The following is a 12,242-nucleotide window of genomic DNA, read 5'->3' on the forward strand; positions in this document are numbered from 1 at the left end:
TTTGTATTTTAAATTTATATGGTTAGACCGTTGAGATAACCAAATATTATTTTTAATTATGTATTATTAATTTTGCGCTTAACATTGAGAATGATCTTATTTGGATCGAAACGTCTGTTTACTATATTTTAATTAAAGAGTTATATTTACTTGGAGCACATAACACCCTGCTTTGGCTTATAGCCCTTTATTTCTTATTAAAAAAGTATAAGCCAAGTTTAATTTAATGCATATCTGAAATTTTGTTTTCCCTTAAACTTATTGTTAGATGTCAATTACATATAATTACATTAGTTGTCATTATGGCATCTCTATTTTTTGTTACATGATCTACTTTAGTTTGCCACTTCTGGAATTACAGCGTGACGCTGCTGAAAACCGCTCTTAATTCTCTATCTAAGAAAAGAATTTAATTTTCCTTGTCTTTCAAAATAGAGTAACTTTTCGATCAATTACATACTAGATTTATTGTGTGTAAATATACTAACTGTTCGCATCTTCTTTGTCGAGCGCCGGTGTGCACATTCCGTTTTTTCTAAGGATGTCGATCAGATCATATCGAAAACTCGAAATGTCCTGGCGAATTTCCCTGACGTCGTCCTCCGTAATACCAAATTCATCTCGTTTCCTTTGTTCAGCTGTTACGTAACGACGTATAAGTAGACGCAATATGGTATCATGTCTGTTCAAAGCTTTTTCTCGAGATTTTTTCTGAAATCAAATCGAATGATTTATTTCTATAAGTAACTGTTATTAACATAATTAAATCGAAAGTATCTTTAACATCCAAATCTTGCTGCCTAATAATATTTTCATAATGTAAGCTCTAAATTACTATTATTAATACTAAAATGCGTTAAGAGATTTAAATCATATCCAGATCAATAATAACAGACAATACATAACACGCGCATTTATTTAATAGATTTAAAATATTTTAAAATATATTGAAAATATTTATTTGAGTGTTTATTCTAAAATAATAATGCTTTCTTTAGACGTGCAAAGTTCCTAATGATAGAATGTGGCTGTAGATTAAAATGTGACTTAATTGCTGTTATCAGATTATGTTCCCAAATTATTAAAATTAGATTTAAGTGCTTCTACATTTTAATTTCAAAACAACTTTCACTTAACAAAAATGTTAAGCAACGTCATTATTTATATTGTCACATTTTACAAATTTTAACAACATACATTAGCTTAACTTAATTTTAAAAATAATAAATAACATTATTAACATTAATTTATTAATATTATAAACTGGAATTGTATAATATTCGTTACCTACATTTGTTACATTTTATTTATCACTATCATTTTCTAGTATTTTAATACTGTATGTTTTTACAAATAAATTTTAAAATAAAATAAAGTCTTTAAAATTTATTTGAAAAAATACATTTTTGTTATTTAAATTTAGATAATAAAACATAGTTTGTCAAAAGCTTATTTACAATCGTCAAATACAAAATTATACACAAAAATCACAATATTAAATAGAATAGGGCTCATAGATTTGGCTGAAAAATATTCCTGTTAATGTTAATTAAATGGAATTAATGAAAAAACATCTCTGTAATTTTGATACACCTCAGATATATAAAAATTATTTACTATAAAGGATCTTGTAGAACGATTGCTGCCTCCACATTTAAATAGTTTTTGAAAAGTTTTATTCGTTGGAATCATATTAAATGGCGGTGGTACAGTATCGCCATCTTCGAAATAACTCATCCATAAATGGCTCCTGGCAAATTTCCATTCTGTATCAGATCTTTCCTAAAAATATACAATATATCAGTACAGTAATGTATTAACGCGATATTAAATGCAATTTCAAACGATTTAACAAGAAAATAATGTAAAAATTGAATAATTATGTTATCAAAAATTATATTATAAAAATTCATAAATGGAGGACAAAAGATTTGTATGGTTTATATTTTATCTTCAAATTAAAGACAAAATTTGCAGATTTATTTAGAAATGGAAAAATAAAAAAAAATATCACAGTCTTAGATGTTATGTATTATTATATTTGAGATATAGAAAATTAATTAATAACACACAACTGATCAGGAAATGCGGTAGCGGCTCCCGTCAAATATATTTTTTCGCTATATGACGATCATTAAAAATACAAGAATTTTCTGTCACTAGATAGGCTCAAAAATTTTGAATGTTTCGCATCAACTCCAGCTTCTGAGGAAGCAATTCACTCTTTTTTGGACCAATTTTCTTCAAAACATTTTATTGTACAGATTAAATTTAAAATAGATCAAAATTAGAAAAATATTGTTATAAAATATTACAACAACATAAAGTTATTTTAGTTGTACGTAAATAATGGAAAAATTAAATTAATTTTTGCATTACTTACGTTATTTCGTAATTTTTTAATTTTTAATCTGTAGAGCAAAGTAGCCTAAGAAAAACTAAATAAAAAAGTAGTTTCCTTAGAAGTCACGAAATCGTGGTAAATCTCGAAACTTGTTTCAATTCCAGAAAATTCCTATATTTCTGATAAATTTTGTATTACAAATTTATTTTCTCATATGCAAAATATAAAAAACGAAAATTTATTTGAATATGACCTGAGAATATATCCATTTATTCCTTTCTCTGAAATAAATTCACAAATTTCCCCTTTAATTTGACCATACAAATCTCTTATTCCTCTCTTAAATAATTTTTATTTGTTAATATAAATTCTCTATAATATCTTGGAAAATTAATTGATTCTACCGAAATGATTTGATAAGAATTAGACATCATAGCGATCAACATGTTTAACAGCACAATGACGTTTATCACGGAATAAGAACCGAACATGAGGAGCGCCCAGAATCGCGTGAAGCTTTTAATGCCCGTCAGATCAAACGACATTAAATCGACCATACCAAAACTTGCCCAAAAGAGAGATTGCGATGTCTCGAACAAGCTGAAAGCACGAATCAGATTTTAAAATTTATTGCCTACGAAATTATATATTTTCGGCTTTCATACTTAGCGAATCTTCTCCATATAGAGCAGGCTTTCTCCTGATTATCGAAATCCGGCAACTCGTCAGACGCGTGATAACATTTTCTTTTCTCTAAATCCGCATAATACCACATCAATTGATTCATACCTATAACAGAACAGCAAATTTAAAACACAACATTGTCCTACTTTCTACGTTTATTCCGCTTTGCATCAATTGCGTTGAATCAAGGGAATTATTCAGTTTTGTCTGGGAAGTAAAAGTGGAATGATTTTCCGATTAGTACATATGAGACTCACGAACGAACAACGAAACTCCGGCGAATGAATAAGTAATCTGGAGGCGTGTTACTTACCGCAGCCGAAGGCAAATAGCACGAGGGTATAGATAAAAAAGAACTTGATAATGTCTATTATCATCCTCCCGAGGGAAATCTGGAGCGGCCCGAGATGAGGATTTACGCTGAATATATGAACAAGTTTTAAAAAACTGAAACACATTCATGCGTATGACGTGTGTATTACATATTAGTCAATAAGAAGACAGTTCCTGAATGTTCACTGAAATTACCTAAATATCATTCCGGCTGCGAACGCTCCCTCTGAAAGCAGCATTGGATCGAACGCGTGCCATTGATCTCTTGGATACCAAGGATCTAAACCACTCCAATATTCTCTCTGTAAAACAATGCAGTTAAACTAAAAATTAAAGAAAAGAAAATAAATCTTATAAAAGTAAAAATGTACGTAAAATGAAAAATATTTAAAAATATATGCATCATTAAATGAAAAATTAACTACTGAAAAATTGAAATTAATCTAATTAGACAAGTATTATTATTTTTTTAAGACAAATCTAAATCTAAGAAAACATACTTTTAAAGATACTATTACATAGAAGATACTAATATATGTTTAATTAGTAGAATTTTATTTTATTTTTCTAAGACTATATTGTGATCTCGCGCAAATTCTAATTGTAAGTTATATAAAATGGTCTTAAAATCAAAACACCTGTACTATCCACCAAGCCGTAATTCGCATACTTATCCAGATTACGTAAAATGTATTTTGAACAAAATCTACAATATTCCATAAATCCGATATATATTCGAATAGTCCATCTGCCCATAAAGATTTAATTTCGCCGATGATTAAACCTACAAATACATTTTGTTAAAAATAAAAAGAAGTAATTTGCCAAAAGTAAATAAATATGGAAAGAACACCAATTTCGGGCTGAGACTAGTTATTAGTGCCCAATAATATTTTTAAATTTCAATTACCTAACTGCGTAACAAATACTATATCAATCTTTAAAACGCAATCATCATCCTAAAGCTGAAATAATATCACAAATTAGATTGATCTTCAATTTGATTCAATTTGATGATAGTGCTACAAACATCTTAAACTCTGTAAAAACAATATTACGAAAAATATTACTTCAGCTACGTTTTAAACCTGGAACCTCCCGATTCTAAAAATATTATTGGGAATCAATATCTAGCTTCGATTAAAATTGGTAATGTTCCCATATTTGTTGTATACACATAGTGATCTTAATATTAAATAGCCAAGAATTAATAATTTATAATATTTTTAGCAATTTATGAAAGCCATTGTAAAAATTTCTTTATTATTAGGCTAAAATCAATTATTTGTGTATAAATTTTAATTTAAATATAAATAAGAACAATTTTTATATATAAAATATTTACTAATTAAAATATTTAAATAGCTGAATAATAGATTTAAAATTCGTATAAAAATATTATTAGGCACCAATATCCAGCCTCGACTGTGAAAGGCGCTCTTAAATTTATTAAAATATTTTTCTATAAATTAAATTAATAATAGATATTATTTACAATTGTTATAAATCGGATGTTTATTGGATTAACAGCTACTGTTGATTTATCAACAAAAATCAATATGTAATTATGTATTAAATATTTGCAATATACTTTTTAATTGTTTTTTTATATTAATTAATTCATTTTATTATTGCGTAAAAGTATTGAAAGATAAAAAAGATATAAAATAAATATGTAATTATGTATTAAATATTTGCAATATACTTTTTAATTGTTTTTTTATATTAATTAATTCATTTTATTATTGCGTAAAAGTATTAAAAGAAAAAGAAAGAGAAAAAATTATAAGATAATTTAAAAATTAGTATTTTACATTTATTTTAAATTTTATGGCTAAAGTAAAATATAGAATTTTATTCTATAAACTCTTGCTCTATAGATTCATTATCATCTATTGATTTATTTTACGCGCGCGCGTGCGTGCGTGCGTGCGTGCGTGCGTGCGTGCGTGCGTGCGTGCGTGCGTGCGTGCGTGCGTGCGTGCGTGCGTGCGTGCGTGCGTGCGTGCGTGCGTGCGTGCGTGCGTGCGTGCGTGTGTTTTATATGCGCAAAAGAAATATTATGTGTTTTTGAAATGCAAAATAATAAAATTAATTAATTAATAATTATAACATATAATTTAAAAGAAATATATAATTGCATTTAAAAAGTATGTCATAAATATTTAAATATGAAAGAAATTTATATAATTGTATTGCGTGTGGGTGTGTATTTTTTAAGAAATCGAATTGTTTTCCTAAAATTTCTTTCATATACTATGAAAATATTACCATTACGTTACATCCTTTTCAAAACCATAAAATTTTATACTTTAAATTTTTTTCTATTATTTAAGAAGGTAAAGATATTAATAATAAGATGCTGAAGTTGTATAATAATTTTTTAAATAGTATTTTATTAATATCTTTTTTATTTAAAATTGAAAAACTTTAAATAATTAATTATTCTTAATATTACGATTTATATAAATGCATTACTTATCACATAGATAACCACGCCTGTCTCGACAAAACCCGGGATGCAACCGCGTTCATGTTTTTTCCAGCCAGCAAGTATCTTTCGCATCCACTCATTACCAAACAATTCGATTAATAGATATTCGACTCTTTGTGATGCCATACCGAGTAGCACTTAAAAAAGAAATACTTCAAAAATATTTCAAATTATAAAATAATATAAAAGGACATGTAAATTAAATAAGGACGTGTCTTACTTAGAAAAAAAGCATACGATGCAGAATGACATATAAACTTGACAAACGGCTTTTTCATAAACAATCCCATTTGCGAAGTGGGGGCTATCATATAAATAGTACTGTAAACCGGAAACATTGCTCCAAGTTTGGCAACTTCCATCAATTGCGCTATCATATTTTTCCTTCTAAATCCTGGAAGACCGTCGTACCAGATAGCAGCCAATAACTGTTGCACGTTTGGATGAGCGACAAACTTCAACAAAAAAGAAATTCATTAAGTATTATAATAAAATAATATAATTAATAAATGTTACACAAAGAAAATTAAAATTGTATCAACTTTTACTAATATTATTTAATTAGGTAAATTAAATAATATTAATAAAAGTTAATAAATGCGTAAAAATTATTTGCGATATAAATACGCATGCACGTACGCACACTTGTATAATAAAACAAAATTTATTTCTATATAAAAAAATGTTTTTATAAAAATATATAATTACAAACAACAAATTAATTTGACTTCTCTAAAGTAAAAAAAATATCTTTTTAAACGTTTTTCATATTTTACAAACTTCTAACATCATTAAATTACAACAAATATAATAGCCTAAGATTATCGAATCTTATGCTTTTGGGTTTTTTCAGAATATTTAACTATTGATTCAGAATATTAACTCAGATTATTTAACACTTGTATTATAGTTAAGCTGCACATAAAATTTTATTGCTATACAAATATAGCTTTATCGTGAAACGCGCTTTATTGGTATTAACAACGCAATTGCAGTCTGCTATTTGCCTATTTCACTATGTAGTTCATCACATCTGTATAAAAAAATATCTGATTAAATTATAATATTTTGATTTATTTGCATGCAGAAAATAAACAAAATAATGTGATATAAAAATGAACATTTTTTAAAAATAAAATGAAATAAAATAAAGTCACTATTTAGATAGCCAAACCTGCAAAACAGAATATCCTATCAATTTTGGCAGAAAGCAATTTTCACACAGAATCTATAATGTCTAACGATGTCAGTAACTGTCGTCAGAAATATAACAAAGTGTGTTGACATGTTATACCAACAATATGGCAGCAGAAACTGAGCAGTTGTAGTCGGCGTTAGAAACAAAAGAGTTAAAGAAATTAAGTTACAATCACATAGATAGGTATATTGTTCTGTATTAATGTTGAGATACGTTAATTAGAATATTTATAGTAATTACAAATAATTCAGAAATAAACAGTAGACGAACTAATACTAATAAAACAAAGCCAGATATCGAAGTCAAAACTCTTTCATGTTTATATTTGATTTGAATCAGAATAAACCTTATGCCAAGGGACATTGAATTTTTTATAAAAGAGATTATACTATAAATACTTTATAAAATTATGGTTCTATGTATTTAAAAAAAATTAAATTGACCTTAAGGGGAAACACCACTGTGACGGCCAAAAAAAAGGCTATTTTCATGAATTTTTTTTTGTAATAATTAATAAGTTGTATGAATTATTATTTTTATATATTTAAAATACATATATTTAAGATTTTATTTAAAAAATCATAAACTAATGTTAATATTTGTGGCCTCCATCTTCGATGACGTAAATCTTTATTGGAAAAACATGGGTGCAAGGGCGCCCGAATGCGTCTGAACAGGATGTCTAAAATCAAACATTCTTTTTTCATTTTAAAGTATGTAAGTGTAGTTTCAGTTAAGCGTACGGATTTTTTTAAAAATAATTTTTAACAAAATAGCACTCTTTTAAAAAAATAGTTCGCTATTTTGCGAAAAAAATCATTACTTTTTAAAATTATTTTTCCAAAAATAATAATCCGATTGAAAAAATCGTACGCTTAACTGAAGACAATTTTGTTGTAAACATTCTGTCCAAAAATCAAGTCGGATAAAAATTGGCCGAGATGTGCGAGCGCCCAGCTATGAAAACATGGTTTCGAGAAAAACGCGTTTAAAGTTTTACGCGGCCGGGCGTATATATCTGAACATGTACTATTTTATTACATATTTACTATAGTTCCATTGTGAATTTCAACATAATATTTTAGGGACATATTTTTAAGACCTCAAGCAAAAGTGCAAAAAAAATCTGTTTTTTGAACCCGTCACAGTGGTGTTCTTCCTTAAAGTGAAATTGAGAGTAACATTGAATCTATGATCTAAGATCAAATTTGTAAAATTAATGTATCTTTTTTTTATGCTGTTATATTTAATCCTGAAAGATAAAAATTCATTATTTCAATTACAATTAGTCTCGCCATATTCGAGCATATTAAATAAAATAAAATACCTTGCATATCAGTGCAAAGAATTTTCAGGGGAATTTTCTAATGCAAAGATTAGAATGAGGTTTTTTATCTGTTTATAAATTTAGTATATACGCTCTCTGTAGATAAACGTTATTTTTCAAAGCGTACCTATATACATATACGTTCTATGCAGTTAAAGGATTAAAAACTGAAAAGTAATAAAGAATCATGTATTATTTTCTATTATTCTATATGTTCTCTACTTCTTTATTACTTACTGCACAAGAACTTGAATAACGTTAATACAATGTATTATACAATCTAATTAATAACTGCTAGTTATGTCAGACAACCAGCTAAATTGTATATTATCTTATAAAAAGTATAAAAATTGATAAGTTAAAAATTACATCATCAATATGTTCATCAAAATAATTAAGATTTTATTAAATTTAAGTTATTATTTTATAAAATACATATAATAAATATATAATTTGAATACAAAAATTAAATCGAAAATTAATTTGGATAAAAACAATATAATAGTTATATTTTAATTAAAATTTAGGAATTTTTTATACTAGAAACTCTCTGATAGGGTATATCCATCTCTTTCTTTGTACGGCCCTCTGCTGCACATATACATATATACACATAATTAAATAAAATTGAATATTGAGGACGCACGTGTATACACATGCATGCGCACATACAAACAACATACATATATGTATATGTATAAGTATGTATGTATGTATGTATGTATGTACATATGTACGTATGTACGTATGTATGTGCCATACTTTTTTCACTATTTTGTTCACTTTTTTTACTATCATTATCATCATTAATATTAGTAGTTTCTTTTACATTTTTATATTTAAAATAATGATATAGAAATAACATATAAACACGTAAAACGTATTATTATATATACATATATTATAATGCATACTTGTTTCTGCTTATATTTAATAGCTAGTTTGAGTCGATCCAATGTCTGTCTCTCCCCAGGATCCCAATTCTCGCCGGTAGGGTTGTAGTTTAACATTATTTCCAGTTCGTAAGACGTGCGCGCGTGATCTAGCAAAGCGGTTGCAAATTGCTGCGTTTGTTCCCGCATCTCCTGGATCAATGTAGAATTATTTTTAAGAAAAATCGGAATATGCAGTGTACATACGTGTATTTGAAAGAACATAATACTAGATTAAACTTGTTGAATTTGATCATTCTTAATTTAACATTTCTCTCTGGAAGAATTAATTCATGAACGGAGTATACAATATATATGATTTTAGTAAAAATATGCAAGTAGAAATTTTATTTATTATCCAATTTTATTTGTCTTTTTTATTTTGTTGTTTTCATTTAATATCTTATTTTATTGGTTATTTTTATTGTTATTACCATTAATAACACTTATTCTATTTTTATTTTGTTTTGTGTTGTTGTCATTTAATAATTTATAAGGTTTTATTATTGTTATTAAAGAGCTTAGTAATTTTATTAATATGAACATTAGCAATAAATTTACTTTCAATAAACTTCAACAATGCTATATTGAACAACATTTCAATTTAATCTGAACATTTTAAACTTTTTCTGTAAACAAAGTAAAGTAAACAATAATTTCAAACAAAATCGATGTATAACAACAAATAACGAAGGAAAAAGGATCAATTACGGCCAAAGCTAGATGACGATTGCCTAATAATAGTCTTAATTTTTAAATCTTTTTACATTTCAGCTATCATAAATTGCGCGCCGATTACTGTCCGCCTCGAAGAACACAACTATAACTTAAAGCTGAAATAATATCACATCTATTAAATTGATTTTCATTCGATGATGAAGCTACAAATATTTTAAAACACTGTAAAGAAAAGATATAATAATTATTATAGTATCACAAGAAAGTGAATGTAATTTTATACGTTAGCGTGAGTGAAACAAAAATTTATACAAATATTTAGAATTATTTTTATGGCTGAATTTGCCATTGAAATTGCGACATATTAAAGCCACAGTATAACCAGTAGGTACACTTCGCGAAAAACTGAGTCTTCGCGCAGGTATCGCCGCGCAACTTTTGTTTTGGGTTGGATCCAATGAAATGCAAGACGATAGGAACGTATATACACGTAATGCGTAGACAATTTACAAGCAATTACATCAAAAAATTTTTTTAGTGATCATTCCTACGAATAATTTTTACTAATAAAACGTTTTATTTGATTCACACATTGAATTTATTGATTTACTGTATCGAATTTATATTATTACTTGTCTATTTTATTACTTATGAAGCACTTTTCTCAATTCGGTCCTGGATTTAACATGATGGGTGCTCACGTGATCTAGAAAAGGAGATCAAAGATGCCGACACGAAGTGTACCTACTGATTATATTGTGTTAAAGCCGTGCAGACCAAACAAAGGCAAATAAATATGAATGAACAACTTACTTCAATGAGTGTCGCTATTCGCACTCATTGAAGAAAGTTGTATATTCGTGTTTGTGTCGTGTCATGTTTGTTTGCTTGGTTTGGATTCAGAAAAATGTATACATATATATGCTGTATATCGGGTACTAAAGAACACTCTGTAGATATACAAAAGATTAAGATTGTAAGCGATATAAATTTCAATTACGATCGTTTAGTTTGAAATGACTCGATGAGTAAAAGAAGGGGAGAAAATTAGCAAGTTAAGTACGTTGTATTGGGCGCGGAATTCTTGCTCCATCCTGCTGAGACGACGCAGTTCCCATGAAAGCTCGAAGGCCGTTAAAAGTGGGTCTCTCGATGAAAGCGCGATTAGAGATGACGATGTGAGCGCTCGGTACGCGTTTATTCGCGACTGCGAGTGTCGAAGGGAATCTTGTTCGCTGGAAGTGACGCATTCGTCGCAACCGCACCTACAATAAAATGATAGTGCTGTTTATTTATAAACAGCTCGTGTAATTTATTCTATATTCACAGGAGTGAATATAGAAAGACTTAATTAATATAAAAAACGTACCGAAAAATTTCAAGTTATTAGATACTTATTTTACTTTAATTTAAAATGTAAAAATAATAAAACAATAAATTGAATAAAATAACAAATTGATTGTTATCATTACAAAATACATTTTAAACTTTGTATATACCTAGCATCGTGAGGTGTGGGAAGAGTCGCGCCACGATGTAAAAGCAGTTTCAGTATTTCATAATTATTTTTGTGAGCTGCTATAATCAATGGAGTTATATCAGATGTAAAGTTTGAAGACGAATCGGCGGCTTCCCAACTCTGAAATAAAACGTGAAAGTACTCTTTAAATTCTCTGGAGTGACTTTTCACTCTTTTAGAGTGAGATTCACTCTAAATAATTTAGAGAGTATCATTACTATTTTTATATTTAATAATTAACCCATTAATTTCTTTCCTTACAATATTAAATGCTTAGAACGTAATATATGTTCTAAGATTAAATGAGACTTGTACAGTACGGATTACGCCAAATATAACAACACATTTCGGACTTATAATAAAAATTATTCTATACCGCCAGACGAATCGCCAACAAAATTATATCTACATGCTTACAAAAACCATATTTTTCTACAATATTATATTGTTCGTTTTTTTATTATGTTACAAACTTATGTAAAAAGATATACTTTTGTGAAAATTTTAAATTGAAAGGAATTAAGGGGTTACACCACCCTGGAGGCCGAAAATGATAATCTAAGTTTGGGATTTTTTTCTGGGAAAACATAACTTTATTAAAAATTACTTTAAGGACATTGTTGTACATATATAATAAAGTAAAAAAGATATTTTTTATTTTTTTAATGTTCAAAATGGTGGCATACTGGCTAATTTGCCGAATACCTTTTTTCTTTTGAAATCGGTGTACAAG

The 12,242-nt window shown here is 27.6% G+C and overlaps 1 protein-coding gene across 1 annotated transcript in view; it reads right to left on the reverse strand.

Moving 5' to 3' along the window:
- Positions 1 to 12,242, reverse strand: part of LOC105456924 (transient receptor potential protein) — a gene marked incomplete at its 3' end in the record, with an annotated part of 23,767 nt that overhangs the window by 4,083 nt on the left and 7,442 nt on the right. The window contains exons 5-16 of the mRNA XM_011701309.1: positions 11,490 to 11,629; positions 11,054 to 11,255; positions 9,295 to 9,465; positions 6,076 to 6,310; positions 5,840 to 5,992; positions 4,000 to 4,145; positions 3,557 to 3,663; positions 3,342 to 3,448; positions 3,010 to 3,133; positions 2,749 to 2,944; positions 1,618 to 1,782; positions 489 to 711 (exon numbers count right to left, since the gene is read on the reverse strand). Of these exons, the coding sequence (XP_011699611.1) occupies positions 489 to 711; positions 1,618 to 1,782; positions 2,749 to 2,944; positions 3,010 to 3,133; positions 3,342 to 3,448; positions 3,557 to 3,663; positions 4,000 to 4,145; positions 5,840 to 5,992; positions 6,076 to 6,310; positions 9,295 to 9,465; positions 11,054 to 11,255; positions 11,490 to 11,629 (1,969 nt within the window). The remainder of the gene's footprint in view (positions 1 to 488; positions 712 to 1,617; positions 1,783 to 2,748; positions 2,945 to 3,009; positions 3,134 to 3,341; positions 3,449 to 3,556; positions 3,664 to 3,999; positions 4,146 to 5,839; positions 5,993 to 6,075; positions 6,311 to 9,294; positions 9,466 to 11,053; positions 11,256 to 11,489; positions 11,630 to 12,242) is intronic.

This window comes from Wasmannia auropunctata, unplaced genomic scaffold (genome assembly GCF_000956235.1).
Source record: "Wasmannia auropunctata unplaced genomic scaffold, wasmannia.A_1.0 LD335478.1, whole genome shotgun sequence".
In the NCBI taxonomy this organism is placed as follows: Eukaryota; Metazoa; Arthropoda; class Insecta; order Hymenoptera; family Formicidae; genus Wasmannia; species Wasmannia auropunctata.